The 15,746-nt window shown below is 49.0% G+C and overlaps 1 protein-coding gene and 1 long non-coding RNA gene across 7 annotated transcripts in view; one reads left to right on the top strand and one right to left on the bottom strand.

Moving 5' to 3' along the window:
* The window catches only part of LOC143806661 (uncharacterized), a 63,476-nt gene that overhangs the window by 43,892 nt on the left and 3,838 nt on the right, over positions 1-15,746 (top strand). The gene's annotated exons all lie outside the window — the stretch shown is intronic.
* The window catches only part of BRMS1 (BRMS1 transcriptional repressor and anoikis regulator), a 54,362-nt gene that overhangs the window by 35,494 nt on the left and 3,122 nt on the right, over positions 1-15,746 (bottom strand). For 4 of the 6 annotated variants that reach the window (XM_077287454.1, XM_077287451.1, XM_077287452.1 and 1 more), the window contains exons 2-5: positions 15,420-15,548; positions 10,554-10,644; positions 10,045-10,172; positions 9,865-9,944 (exon numbers count right to left, since the gene is read on the bottom strand). In XM_077287454.1, the coding sequence (XP_077143569.1) occupies positions 9,865-9,944; positions 10,045-10,172; positions 10,554-10,644; positions 15,420-15,525 (405 nt within the window). In that variant the 5' untranslated portion in view covers positions 15,526-15,548. Of the gene's footprint in view, positions 1-9,864; positions 9,945-10,044; positions 10,173-10,553; positions 10,645-15,419; positions 15,550-15,746 lie in introns of all 6 variants that reach the window. The other 2 variants (XM_077287449.1, XM_077287453.1) reach the window with 1 other exon arrangement.

Here is a 15,746-nt window from a genome sequence, read left to right as displayed (position 1 = left end):
GCTCAGATAACACTTTATCCCAGCACACTCGCTCATCACTAGCATATGCACAAAACTCTCTACAGAGAAGGAACCTAATGCACAGTAAAGTCAGAGTTACTTGTACCTATTGTTCAGTCTTTGGTCACCTCAAACTCTTCAAGATGCGAAAGCCATGAAGTGGCTGAACGTGACCTGACCGTTCTTCCGTTTGTCAGCCGGAAGATATTAACCCCTTCATGACCCAGCCTATTTTGACCTTAATGACCTGGCCGTTTTTTGCAATTCTGACCAGTGTCCCTTTATGAGGTAATAACTCAGGAACGCTTCAACGGATCCTAGCGGTTCTGAGATTGTTTTTTCGTGACATATTGGGCTTCATGTTAGTGGTAAATTTAGGTCGATAAAGCAAAAATTATTTGTGAAAAAAAATGGAAATTTGGCTAAAATTTAGAAAATTTTCGCAATTTTCATATTTTGAATTTTTATTCTGTTAAACGAGAGCGTTATGTGACACAAACAAAATAGTTAACATAACATTACCCACATGTCTACTTTAGATCAGCACAATTTTTGAAGCAAAATTTTTTTTTTGCTAGGAAGTTATAAGGGTTAAAATTTGACCAGCAATTTCTCATTTTTACAACGAAATTTACAAAACCATTTTTTTTTAGGGACCACCTCACATTTGAAGTCAGTTTGAGGGGTCTGTATGGCTGAAAATACCCAAAATGACACCATTCTAAAAACTGCACCCCTCAAGGTGCTCAAAACCACATTCAAGAAGTTTATTAACCCTTCAGGTGCTTCACAGCAGCAGAAGCAACATGGAAGGAAAAAAATGAACATTTAACTTTTTAGTCACAAAAATGATCTTTTAGCAACATTTTTTTATTTTCCCAAGGGTAAAAAGAGAAACTGGACCCCAAAAGTTATTGTACAATTTGTCCTGAGTACGCCGATACCCCATATGTGGAGGTTGGACCACTGTTTGGGCGCACAACAGGGCTCAGAAGGGAAGGAGCGCCATTTGACTATTTCAATGAAAAATTGGTTCCAATCTTTAGCGGACACCATGTCGCGTTTGGAGAGCTCCTGTGTGCCTAAACATTGGAGCTCCCCCACAAGTGACCCCATTTTGGAAACTAGACCCCCCAAGGAACTTATCTAGATGCATAGTGAGCACTTTGAACCCCCAGGTGCTTCACAAATTGATCCGTAAAAATGAAAAAGTACTTTTTTTTTTTTTCTTCACAAAAAATTTCTTTTAGCCTCGATTTGTTCATTTCCACATGGGCAACAGGATAAATTGGATCCTAAAACTTATTTGGCAATTTCTCCTGAGTACACCGATATCTCACATGTGGGGGTAAACCACTGTTTGGGCACACGGCAGGGCTCGGAAGGGAAGGAGCGCCATTTGACTTTTTGAATTAAAAATTAGCTCCAATCGTTAGCGGACACCATGTCGCGTTTGGAGAGCCCTTGTGTGCCTAAACATTGGAGCTCCCTGACATGTGACCCCCATTTTGGAAACTAGACCTCCCATGGAACTAATCTAGATGTGCGGTGACCACTTTGAACCCCCAAGTGCTTCACAGAAGTTTATAACGCAGAGCCGTGAAAATAAAAAATAATTTTTCTTTCCTCAAAAATTATTTTTTAGCCCGCAATTTTTTATTTTCACAAGAGTAACAGGAGAAATTGGACCCGAAAAGTTGACGTCCAGTTTCTCCTGAGTACGCTGATACCCCATATGTGGGGGGGGAACCACTGTTTGGGCACACGTCGGGGCTCGGAAGGGAAGTAGTGACGTTTTGGAATGCAGAATTTGATGGAATGGTCTGCGGGCGTCACGTTGCATTTGCAGAGCCCCTGATGTGCCTAAACAGTAGAAACCCCCCACAAGTGACCACATTTTGGAAACTAGACTCCCCCAAGGAAATTATCTAGATGTGTGGTGAGCACTTTGAACCCCCAAGTGCTTCACAGAAGTTTAGAACGCAGAGCCGTGAAAATAAAAAATAATTTTTCATTCCTCTAAAATTATGTTTTAGCAAGCAATTTTTTATTTTCGCAAGGGTAACATGAGAAATTGGACCCCAACAGTTGTTGCCCAGTTTGTCCTGAGTACGCTGGTACCCCATATGTGGGGGTAAACCACTGTTTGGACGCACGTCCGGGCTCGGAAGGGAGGGAGCACCATTTGACTTTTTGAACGCAAGATTGGCTGGAATCAATGGTGGCGCCATGTTGAGTTTGGAGACCCCTGATGTGCCTAAACAGTGGAAACCCCTCAATTCTAACTCCAACACTAACCCCAACACACCCCAAACCCCAATCCCAACTCTAGATATAACCCTAACCCCAACACACCCCTAACCACAACCCTAACCCCAACACACCCCTAACCCTAATCCCAACCCTAACCCCAACCATAACCTTAACCACAAGCCTAATCTTAACCCTATTTCCAACCCTAGCCCTAATTCCAACCCTAACCCTAAGGCTATGTGCCCACATTGCGGATTCGTGTGAGATTTTTCCGCACCATTTTTGAAAAATCCGCAGGTAAAAGGCACTGCGTTTTACCTGCGGATTTACCGCAGATTTCCAGTGTTTTTTTGTGCGGATTTCACCTGCGGATTCCTATTGAGGAACAGGTGTAAAACGGAATCCGCACAAAATTGACATGCTGCGGAAAATACAGCACAGCGTTTCCGCGCGGTATTTTCCACACCATGGGCACAGCGGATTTGGTTTTCCATAGGTTTACATGGTACTGTAAACCTGATGGAAAACTGCTACGAATCCGCAGCGGCCAATCGGCTGCAGATCCGCAGCCAAATCCGCACCATGTGTGCACATAGCCTAATCTAACCCTACCCCTAACCCTAGTGGGGGAAGAAAAAAAAATATATATTTTCTTTATTTTATTATTGTCCCTACCTATGGGGGTGATAAAGGGGGGGGGGGGGGTTCATTTACTATTTTTTTTATTTTGATCAATGTGATACATTTTGATCACTGTGATAAAACCTACCTGGAACGAATCTACCGGCCGATTCGGCGGGCACACTGCGCATGCGCCCGCCATTTTGGAAGATGGCGGCGCCCATGAAGAAGACGGACGGACACCGCGAGGCTCGGTAAGTATGAGGGGGGGAGAGATCGGAGCACGGGGGGGGGGGGGGGGGGGGGGGGGAGGGGGTAAATTAGAGCACTGGGGGAGCGGACAGGAGGACAGGGGAGCGGACCACAGTACGGGGCAGAAAGGAGGACTGGGGAGCAGATCGGTGGCGGTGGGGGGGCAGATCAGGGTTTCCAGCCATGGCCGATATTGCAGCATGGCTGGATTGTAATATTTCACCATTTTCATAGGTGAAATATTACAAATCGCTCTGATTGGCTGTTGAAAGTGAAACAGCCAATCAGAGCGACGATCGTAGCCACGGGGGGAGATGAAGCCACCCCCCCTGGGCTGAAGTACCACTCCCCCTGTCCCTGCAGATCGGGTGAAATTGGAGTTAACCCTTTCACCCGATATGGAGGGACGCGATCCCTCCATGACGCCACATAGGCGTCACAGGTCGGATTGGCACCGACTTTCATGACGCCTACGTGGCGTCAAAGGTCGGGAAGGGGTTAAGAAAAAAAAAACAAAACACACAACGCACACTTCAGGAAAAAAAAAAAAAAGACCACTTGTGATTTCCTGGAGAGTCTTCACTTTGAGAAACACAGTGGATCCGCCAGCATTTTAAAGACTTTGTTTGAACCACACCCATTCTTGCTACACTGCTCGTAAAAAAAAAAGAAAAAGGAGATTTTTGTGTACTCACCGTAAAATCTTTTTCTCCGAGTCATCATTGGGGGACACAGGACGAATGGGTGTTATGCTGCTGCCACCAGGAGGACACTAAGTTAAACACACACAAAAGATTAACTCCTCCCCTGCAGTATACACCCACAGGCTGGACAATCCAGAGCCAGTTCGGTAACAAAGCAGTAGAAGCCAGTTAACAAACAGAAAACATGTCATAGTCAAAACACAGACTGAAAAGAACAATTGAGCCAACTAGGCTAACAGGGAGGGTGCTGTGTCCCCCAATGATGACTCGGAGAAAAAGATTTTACGGTGAGTACACAAAAATCTCCTTTTCTCCTACGTATCATTGGGGGACACAGGACGAATGGGACGTCCCAAAGCAGTCCCTGGGTGGGTCACCAGAAGTTATAAATGCTGAGCGAGCCTACAAACTACAGATGAGACACAGCCGCTTGTAGGATTCGCCTACCGACGGAAGCGTCTGCCGAAGCCTGAAAGTGCACCTGGTAGTGCTTCGTGAACGTATGTAGACTGGACCATGTAGCAGCCTTGCAGACCTGTGCTGCCGATGCCTGGTGCCGGATGGCCCAGGACGCGCCGACTGACCGGGTAGAATGAGCCTTGATCCCCGGAGGTGCGGCGTGACCCTTGACACGGTAGGACTCTTGGATGGCGGAACGAATCCACTTGGCAATGGAGGCCTTGGAAGCGGGTAGTCCCTTCCGTGGCCCCTTCGGAAGAACGAACAAGGCGTCTGACCTACGGAGAGACGCAGTCCTGGAGACGTAACGTCTGAGACCCCTCACTAAGTCCAGAGTGTGGAGCGCCCTTTCCGTGCGGTGGGAAGGAGCAGGGCACAGTGAGGGAAGGACAATCTCCTCATTAAGATGGAAGGAGGAAACGACCTTCGGAAGAAAAGTCGGACATGTCCGCAGAACCACCTTGTCCTGGTGGAACACGAGGAAAGGAGGTCGGCACGACAGAGCTGCCAGCTCAGAGACACGTCTAATAGACGTGACAGCCACGAGGAAGGCAATCTTCCAAGACAAGAACAGCAAAGACACTTCATGCAAGGGCTCAAAGGGGGGCTCTTGAAGAGCACAGAGAACTAGGTTCAGGTCCCATGGTTCCAAGGGCATCTTGTAAGGCGGAGCCATATGAGAAACACCCTGGATGAAGGTCCTGACCTGCAATCTGTTTGCAATCTTTCTCTGAAAAAGAACCGAGCGAGCAGAAATTTGGCCCTTAAGAGAGCTGAGAGCAAGACCCAAGTCTACGCCTGATTGGAGGAATTCCAAAATGTGAGGGATAGAAAAACGGAGGGGGAAACGTCCCCGCTTCCTGCACCAGGCGAAGTATGCCTTCCAGGCGCGGTGGTAGATGCGCATAGAAGAAGGCTTGCGTGCGCGGAGCATGGTAGATATCACCGTCTGGGGCAACCCCTTCTGCCTCAGTACCCAGGACTCAACGGCCACACCGTTAAACACAGGGCCTCTGAGTTCGGGTGGTAAATGGGCCCTTGAGACAGGAGGTCTGCGCGACTCGGCAGCCTCCAAGGTACGTCTGAGACCAGTTGAACCATCTCGGCATACCATGTCCTGCGCGGCCAGTCCGGAGCGATGAGAAGTACTGGGATCCGTTCTGCCTTGATCTTCCTGATCACCTTTGTCAGAAGAGGAATTGGGGGAAAGATGTATGGGAGTCTGAAACCCTGCCATGAGAGGACGAGAGCGTCGGCTCCGAAGGCTGAGGGGTCGTGAGACCTGGCCATGAAGACGGGAACCTGGCAATTGAGGCGAGATGCCATTAGGTCCACGTCCGGGGTCCCCCATCGAGAGCATATCTGGTGAAAGATTGCGGGATGGAGAGACCACTCTCCGGGATCGAGGCTGTGGCGACTGAGAAAGTCCGCTTCCCAGTTTTCCACGCCTGGGATAAAAACTGCTGAGAGTATGGAATGATGTGTCTCGGCCCAGCGGAGAATTAGCGTCACCTCGACCATGGCCGCCTTGCTGCGAGTGCCCCCTTGGCGGTTGATGTAGGCTACCGCAGTGGCGTTGTCGGACTGGACTCTGACCGCACGGCCGGAGAGGAACGGCTGAAAATGATGGAGAGCCAGTCTGATTGCCCGAATCTCTAGGATATTGATGGGCAGCTGGGACTCCTGCGGAGACCAGCGACCCTGAGTCGAGTGGCGCTGGAACACTGCACCCCAGCCGAAGAGACTGGCGTCCGTTGTGACAACCAGCCAGTGCACCGGAAGGAAAGACTTCCCCCGAGTCAGGGAGGACCTCTTGGTCCACCACCTGAGGGACTGTCTGATTGGGCGAGAGAGAAGGAGACGGCGGTCGAGCGAGGCGGAATTCCTGTCCCATACTGCCAGAATGGCGTGTTGTAAGGGACGGAGGTGAAAAACCGCAAAGGGCACTGCCTCCATTGCCGCCACCATCCTGCCGAGTACCCTCATGGAGAAGCGTAGGGAGTGAGAGCGAGGTTGAGTAAGCTTCCGGACTTCTCTCTGAAGAGTGGATACCTTTTCCGGAGGCAAAAGTACTAGACCCTGAGAGGAGTCTAAGATCATTCCCAGGTAGGATATGGTTTGGGCCGGGACTGGGGAAGATTTTTTGAAATTGATTTTCCAGCCCAGGCGCAAAAAGGTATTTATAGTGACGTCTACCGCTTCTGAACAGGACCGGAAAGAGGGGCCTTTTATGAGGATGTCGTCCAAGTAGGGCAACACCACTATGCCTCGAGCATGTAGAATGGCCACGGCAGCTGCCATGACCTTGGTGAACACCCGAGGAGCAGTGGCCAGCCCGAAAGGTAGGGCGACAAACTGAAAATGGTGCCCCTGGACCGCGAAGCGGAGGAAGCGCTGATGAGACGGTAGGATGGGAATGTGCAAGTAAGCGTCTTGAACATCTAGAGATGCAAGGAACTCGCCCTCTTCCAGAGAGGCAATTACCGAGCGGAGGGACTCCATACGGAATTGACGTACACGGACGTACTTGTTGAGGAGCTTGAGGTCCAATATTGGACGTACTGAGCCGTCCTTCTTTGGTACAATGAAAAGATTGGAATAGAAACCTTGGTACCTCTCGTTCTGAGGTACCGGGATGATGACCCCGTCTTCCCATAGCGATCTTATGGCCTGAAAATACTGACGGACCCTTGCTCTGGGAGGAGGGGACTGGAAGAAACGAGATGGGGGGGGGGAAGAGAGACAAACTCTATCTTGTAACCGAAGGATACCAGTTCGCGGACCCATCGGTCGGGAACTACCGAGAGCCACGCGTCCCGAAAGAAGAGTAGGCGGCCGCCAACTCTGTCGGTGTCCTTTGGCGTCTGCCAAGAGTCATTGAGGTGGAGACCTGTTAGGTCTGGGCCCCCTGGACCCCTGTTGTCTGGGTCTGCCTCTCCAAGAGGGAGAAGGTTTGTAAGATGGCTGGGAGGTTCTGTCCTTGCGCTGACCTCTCCCGGCGCCGGGTGGCGCGGAGGGAGGATTGGACCAATTGGAGCCGAAACGGAAATATCGGCCTCGGCCCTGTTGGTTGCGAAAGGTCCGTTGCTGGGGAAGGAATTTGCTCTTTCCCCCTGTGGAGTCTGCGATTATTTTATCTAGTTTGTCCCCAAAAAGGCGTTCGCCCTGGTATGGAAGGGACGTGAGAGATTTTTTGGATCCTGAGTCCGCTTTCCAGTCCCTGAGCCAAAGGGATCTGCGGATCGTGACAGCATTGGCCGCTGCCTGTGAGGCACAGTTGGCCGCGTCTAAGGATGCGGAAACTACAAAGTCCCCCGCTCTGGCAATCTGAGTGGCCAGGTGTGAAACCTCGGGGGGTAAGTCGGCGTGTAGTGCTGTAGAGGCTAAAGACTCGGCCCAATGGGTCATGGTTTTTGCAACCCATGTGGCGGCAAAAGAAGGGAAGAGAGAAGCCGAGGAAGCTTCAAAAGCCGAGCGAGCCATCTGGTCAATTTGTCCATCAGTGGGATGCTTGATGGACGCGCCCTCGGAGGAGGATAGAACCGCCTTGGTGGCTAGCCGCGACACTGGCGGGTCCACGGAGGGTGACTGAGACCACTCCTTAGCAAGGTCCTGAGCAAACGGATACTTCAATTGCATAGCCTTCTGACCTGAGAAGCGTTTATCCGGACGGACTCTGTGGAGATCGACAATGTCCTTGAATTGAGGATGCGTAGGAAAAAAATCTATGAGCCTTTGTGGTTCGCCCGAATGACACGGGATGAACCGCCTTGGACGGGGTTTCCTCCTCTAACTGTAGCGTCTGACTTACCGAGTCTATGAGAGAATCTAGGGTCTCTTGGTCGTGACGATACTCTGGGGAACAGGACACGCTGGATGCGTCGTCCAGAAAGGATTCCCTGCTATGAGCTGGGGATGAGTGACGAGAGACTTCGCTCTCTGAGCCGGAGGGCTGATCACGGACCGGAGATATTACCCTGGACTTCTTTCTAGATGAGAGAGGGCTTCTGGAAACGGTACGACCTCTAGGCCGAGAGGGGTTTTTAGGCCGCGTTACATCATCCGTGGAAGCGCCCTGGGTAAGGGACGGGTCACGGAGGGACTGTATCGTCCTTTCCAAGGATGCCACAGATCGAGCAAGGGAGGACGCCCATGCGGGGGTACTAGGCTCACTACATTCCGGGTCAGAGGCCGGAGTATCCTGTGCCGCAGACATTTCGCAGGCGGAGCACAGCGGGGTAGTGTGACCTCGGGGCAGAGATACCTTGCAGGAGGTGCACACGGCAAAAATAACAGAGTGGGTCTTTCCAGTCCGTTTTTGCTTAGACTGTGACATCTTTGCCATAAAGTGAGCGTACTGGCAGGGGAAGAGACAATCCTACTGAGTGCGTCTCACCAAGTTCTGCGGTGCTTGGCAGGGAGATCCTGAAGTCCTGTGCGCTGTGGTGCTGCAGAGCCGCCAGCGCACTTCCTGGTCCAAGATGGCCGCCGAGATGTGAGAAGGGCGCTTCTCGGGAACGAGAAGCGCCCAGAGAGAGAGAGAGAGAGGGAGGGGGGCGTGTCGTGGGCGGGCGGTGGATTCCCTGCTATGCGCGTCGGAACGCTGCCATTGCCACCGCCATCCTGCTGTATGAGGGAGGGAGTCTGATTGTCCGTGTTGGAGTCCGGCCCAGGGCCGGTAAACTGTGCCACCGCCCTAACAGAGCGCCGGATTGCCCGCCATGCCTCCATTATAAAGCTGCCCCGCGGCTGCAGCGCCGCATTAGAAAGAGGATAAGGGATCCCTGAACGGGCGGTCCCCTGTCAGCTGGTCGGCCCCCGCACTTACCTTGTGCGATGGGGCCGATGCTCCATCCACCTTCACCTTAGTAGGGAGAGGGTGGAGAGCTTCTGCCGCCGTGCAACATCCGCTATGTTCAGTGGTGATGCAGTGGGCGGCTGCACGGACGCCATGGCATTCTGTCCGGCTGTGCCCTGGCTCCAGGAAACTTAGGTGGATGATTAGTCCCCGTGGTCGCCTGACAGGGAGGGAGGGAGATCGGAACGCTAAGGAACCGTCGCCACACTGGAAAGTGAGCCAGGGCTGGCATCCATCGTCGCGGGAAAGGATACAGGAGGAACGCTCCATGTACTTGCCCGTTGTTGGTGCGGGAGAGATCAGAGCTGAAAATTTGCCTGTCGCTCCCTTCCGTTAAAAACAAAAATTGGTGGGGTCCTGAGGACCCAAGTGCCTCCTGAGACACTAAGTAAGAACTGGCTCTGGATTGTCCAGCCTGTGGGTGTATACTGCAGGGGAGGAGTTAATCTTTTGTGTGTGTTTAACTTAGTGTCCTCCTGGTGGCAGCAGCATAACACCCATTCGTCCTGTGTCCCCCAATGATACGTAGGAGAAAGTTGCAATTTTTTTTGCGCAGCACGAAGTTTTGAAAACAAATGCAACTTCTGGCACTTTCAAGCCATTGTCCCCTTCTCCAAGCTCGGTCACAGGACGCAGAGTTGGGGCGACCCTGCACGCAGGGTATTGGCAAAGATTCCTGTTGAAGTGGCGGAAAGGATGGCAGAAGAATGCTTTTACCTCTAAATGTTGCTTTGCACCCTGCAATTCACATTCATATCGATTTTTGATGACATCCAGACAGAATCCTTTATAGATGCCTAAAATGAGAGACAGACAGATGTGACTCTTGGGAGATGTGTCCTGTGGTGGCAGTTACCGCACCAGATCAGCTCCCCAGTATCGGGAATAAGATGCTACCTGCCACTTCTATGCGGATTTTCATGTTATTCTGCAAGTCTGCCAGAGGACTGATGTACTCCAAGGCTTTACCGCACGTCACCTCTTCCAGTTTAGCTTTGAGCTGGCTTAATCGTTCCTTAAATAACCTGCAGACAATATTTCAGTACATTTTATATTTCAGGATAATACATCCATCCATATCACAGCCATGGCAAAACTATGCAAATCCAAGAGGGTTAATAAATTATCAACACTGATCCTGATCTGTCAGTAGGATGCTGTATAGATACTTTATGGACAAAGTATCTACGATCAGCTTTAGGCCATGTTCACACGTTCAGTATTTGGTCAGTATTTTACATCAGTATTTGTAAGCCAGAATCAGGAGAGGAACAATAATAGAAACCAGTCACCACTATCACCCACTCCTGGGTTTGGCTTACAAACACGGATGTAAAATACTGACCAAATACTGACCGTGGGCTTAGGCAGGAGCCTGCCATACAGCAGAGGTGAGGGTTACTCACTTTTCCTTCAATTCTGAGAACTGCTTTTCCAGATGGCACATCTCATCAAGACACTCATTTCGGCGACGTTCACAATCCAAGTCATCCATATCTGTCAAGAAGAAAGATTGTAACCACCGACCTCATACAATACACCAGATTTCATTTAAGTGTTCACATTTTGTAACCGTTATAATAAGTTTAGGTAATTTGTTTTTGCAATTTACAAAACATTTCTGGTCCACATACAGTGGGGAAAATAAGTATTTGATACGCTGCCGATTTTGCAAGTTTTCCCACCTACAAAGAATGGAAAGTCATTTTTTTTTTTTTCTTATCATAGGTACACTTCACCTGAGAGACAATCTAAAAGTTAAAAAATAAATAATCACATTATATGATTTTTACATAATTAATTTGCATTTTATTGCATGAAATAAGTATTTGGTATAATAGAAAAACAAAACTTAATATTTGGTCCAGAAACCTTTGTCTGCAATTACAGAGGTCAGAAGTTTCCTGTAGTTCTTGACCAAGTTTGCACACACTGCAGCAGGGATTTTGTCCCCCTCCTCCAAACAGATCCTCAAGATCTTTCAGGTTTCTTGCTTTGCGCTGGGAAACATTGAGTTTCAGCTTCTTCCAAAGACTTTCTATTGGGTTCAGGTCTGGAGACTGGCTAGGCCACCCCAGGACCTTGAAATGCTTCTTACGGACCCATCTTCAACCCTCTGAGTAAAGGAGGTCGTTGGCTAAATTCTTGTAATACATGACCCCATCCATCCTCCCTTCAATATGGTGCAGTTGTCCTGTCCTCTTTGCAGAAAAGCACCCCCAAAGTATGATGTTTCCCCCACCATGCTTCACAGTTGGGAGTTTTCTTGGGGGTTTTACTCATCCTTCTTCCAAACACGGCAGATGGAGTCGATACCAAAAAGTTCTATTTTGATCTCATCTGACCACATGACCTTCTCCTATGCCTCCTTTGGATCATCCAGATGGTCATTGGCGAACTTCAAATAGGCCTGAACATGTGCTGGGGTGAGCAGGGGGACCTTGTGTGCCTTGCAGGATTGTAACCCATGACGGCATAGTGTATCACTAACTAATGTTTGAGACTGTGGTGCCAGCTCTCTTCAAGTCATTATCCAGGTCCTCCCGTGTAGATGTGGGTTGATTCCTAACCTTTCTCTGAATCATCCTTACCCCAGGAGGCAAGATCATGCATAGAGCCCCAGACCGAGGAAGATTGACAGTCATGTTGTGCTTCTTCCATTTTTCAATAATTGTGCGAACATTTGTTGCCTTTTCACCAAGCTGCTTGCTTATTGTCCTGTAACCCATCCCAGCCTTGTGCAGGTCTACAATTTTGTCCCTGGTGTTCTTATACAACTCTTTAGTCTTGGCCATGGTGGAGAGGTTGGAGTGTGATTGAGCGTGTTGGACAGATGTCTTTTATACAAGTAATGAGTGCAGAGTTGGAGGCTTCTTAAAGAAAAACTAACAGGTCTATGACAGGCAGAATTCTTGCTGGTTGGTTGGTGATCAACTACTTAATTCATGCAATAAAATGCAATTTAAATTATGTAAAAAAGTCATACAATGATTTTCTGGTTTTTATTTTTAGATTCTGTCTCTCACAGGCGAAGTGTACCTACGATAAAAGTTACAGACCTCTCCATTCTCTGTAGGTGGGAAAACTTGCAAAATCGGCAGTGTCAAATACTTATTTTCCACACGGTATCTGAAAAGGGATTCTCCATCCCTGGAAACAACTTTACTTTTCTTACTTAAATGCAAGTTATTGGGGGATAAAATTATTTATTTTTTTCAACTAAGTTTATTACACACTTATTACACAGAAGGCAAAATGTGCAAAAAGTCTGAAACCCAATAGTAAAAAATATTTTTTTTAGCCAAATATTCAAATTCATGTCACAAAAATAGGGCTCTCACATTGTCCAGGGTATGGGGAAACCATTCCGTTTTGTGGACTGGAGCCGAAAGAGAAGAGGGAAGAACGATACCCTCGTAACAGTGGAAGTACGATACCACCTTGGTAACAAGAGATGGGGACGGCTTGAGGACAACCTTGCCTAGATGGTAATGAAGGAAAAAAGATCTGAAGGAACAGAGCGGCCAGCTCCGAAGACTCGTCTAAATAGACTTCGACAGTGTAGATTTCCTAGGACCACTGGGGCCTTCCTGCTTCCTAAAGACCCTCGGAGCTAGTGATAGAGGCGAGACGGAGCTGGTATCCCAGAAGAAACAGAGTATGCACTGTGATGGCTTTTGGGTCTCAAGTCCGGACCATGAACTCGATTGCATTTGCGTTCAGCCTGGACGCCATCCGATCTACATCTGGAGTGCTCCAGTGAAGGCAGATATGTTGGAAGACTTCCGGATGAAGTTCTCACTCCCTTGAGGCGAGACCCTGGCGGCTGAGGAAGAAAACTGCCGCACAGAGTTCTACTCTTGGGATGAGTACTGCCGAGACCACCGAGTGATAGATCTCGGCCCATATTCTGACCGGCTTCGGCTGGTTATGAGCGTTTCAGACCATGCTGGTGATGTGCATTTAAGACCAGGGAAAGCTGGTCCTGTGCCTTAAGACCAGTGAATGCTGGTCATGTACCCTTAAGACCAGGGGATGCTGGTCGTGTAACCTTAAGACCAGGGATGCTGGTCATAGAGAAAAACCTCAATCCATCGTCCCTTTAGCAGGGAGGAGAGGAACCGTCCGCCTCCTTGTACCATCCGCTCTTAATAGTGGTGGTGCAGTGGGGGCTGCTCGGACGCCACGCTGGAATGTGCCTCTGAACAGCCGAGGGTAAAACCTGGTGGGCAGGGCTGAATGTCCGGCAATAGGCCTGGCTGCAGAAGAGGATACTGGCGGTGACACTCCAGTGCTCGTCTGATAAGGGAGGGGGGAGATCGGTGCCCTTGAAGGGGCCCGTCGCCCCTAGAATCAGCTCAGGCAGTGGCTTCCCACGTCGCAGGAGAGGATACGGAGAGGTGAAACTCCCGTGCTCGCCTGTTGTTAGTTCGGGGAGATCGGAACATGAAAGAATCCGTCACCCCATTCGTCCGTTGTAAAAGGTAAAAAGGTAAAAGTAAAAAGAGTTCTTTGGGTCTGAATAGCAGACCCGTCCGTGTGCCTCCTACGGACACTAAGCAAGAACTGGTTAGCTGTGAGTCAGCAGAGGGGTGTATACTGCAGGGGAGGAGATCACTTTCTTTGTATCACTTAGTGTCAGCCTCCTGGTGGCAGCAGCATACACCCACGGTCTGTGTCCCCCAATGAGGCGAAGGAGAAAAAAGCCTAATGTCAAGATGTCTAATAAGGGTAAGTGCACACTGTCTTTCAGCAGAGATTTTGGCACAAAACCTCCATGTTTTTTAAGGTTGGATTTGGAAAGATTCTGCTCCAAAACCGCAAGTGATAGAACCAAAGGGCAAGTCAGTAACACGTCCTTGACGCAGACTAAGTTTTGATGCATTTTCCTCCAGTGTAATTTTTATTTTAGCTACACATTAGTCCAGGGCAGAAATTACAATTTTAACAGTTATACGTACCTTTGACATGGAAAAATATTTGATACATATGTTATTGGAGATTAATAAAGAAGTTAAAGTCTCTATTTTTAAATTTTTTTTCTGACCATCGCCGATAAGAAGTCTGCATAACGATCCAAATTTCATATTTTTCTCTAGGGTGAGTGTGTTTCCAAGTGGCTGCTGTCTTCAAAAGCTCATATTAGCACAGCTTCTATCCTGCACTTATTTCCTCCTATCCATAGCCTTTTTCCTCTTCCCTCCCTGAGACTCTAGATACATAGTCCCCTCTCTACTATGTGGAAATGTGTTCAACTCCCTCCCTGCTGCCATTTGTTGCATTAAGAGAAGTAAACAGGAGAGCAGTCACAACCAGAAGCCCTGATGGATTTGGAGAATCTTTTTTTGCAGAGCATTCAACTAGATAAAGGACTTTGATACTAAGATTGAAAGTGGTTCCACTTTGTATTTAGGAAGCATTTTTTTTTTTTATAAGATACTGTGCATGGGTGGATATAGCCTTAAGGTACCGTCACACTAGGCGATATCGCCAGCAATCCGTGACGTTGCAGCGACCTGGATGGCGATATCGCTGTATTTGACACGCAGCAGCGATCTGGATCCCGCTGTGAAATTGCTGGTCGCTGCTAGAAGGTCTGCACATTATTTGGTCGCTAGGTCGCCGTGTATCGCCGTGTTTGACAGCAAAAGCGACGATACCAGCGATATTTTACACTGGTAACCAGGGTAAACATCGGGTTACTAAGCGCAGGGCCGCGCTTAGTAACCCGATGTTTACCCTGGTTACCAGCGTAAAAGTTAAAAAAACAAACAGTACATACTCACCTGCGCGTCCCCCAGCCTCTGCTTCCTGACACTAAAGCGCCGGCCCTAAACTGAAAGTGAAAGCAACAGCGGTGACGTCACCGCTGTGCTGTTAGGGCCGGAGCTCAGTCAGCGTCAGGATGCAGAGGCTGGGGGACGCGCAGGTGAGCATGTACTGTTTGTTTTTTTAACTTTTACGCTGGTAACCAGGGTAAACATCGGGTTACTAAGCGCGGCCCTGCGCTTAGCAACCCGATGTTTACCCTGGTTACCCGGGGACCTCGGCATCGCTGGTCGCTGGAGAGCGGTCTGTGTGACAGCTCTCCAGCGACCACACAGCGACGCTGCAGCGATCGGCATTGCTGTCGCTATCGCTGCAGCGTCGCTTAATGTGACGGTACCCTTAGAGTAAGTGTGACAGTTTTTGCACAGCATACTGGTGGAAGCAGAAGGTTCCAGATGGGTATACAGAAGTACAATGTAAAGAAGAATACGGCAAACACACACCCGAGCTCTCCTCCTCGGAGTCCGACTGACTGACACTGTCCTCCCGCTCGCTGTCCACTTCTTCTTGCCCATTCATTTCTGTAGCTGAATCTGCTTCAGGTTCCATTGTGGGAAGATAAATGCTGTTCTCTGCAGAGGAGGAGAGTAAGAAAAAAGGCTCATTACAAACATTTCTCATTTTTATGTGACCTTTAACACGGGACTGATATTTTCAACACTTGCCTTTAGATCAGATACAGAGTTTACTAATATTTGTTAAATCACTAAGGTGCCCTAATCTACAGCTACCGGCCTCGGGCACAGCAGCATCACCTCCATATTGTGCTA

Source organism: Ranitomeya variabilis, chromosome 2 (assembly GCF_051348905.1).
Source record: "Ranitomeya variabilis isolate aRanVar5 chromosome 2, aRanVar5.hap1, whole genome shotgun sequence".
Lineage (NCBI taxonomy): Eukaryota > Metazoa > Chordata > Amphibia > Anura > Dendrobatidae > Ranitomeya > Ranitomeya variabilis.
This window is presented reverse-complemented; position numbering and strand designations above follow the sequence as displayed.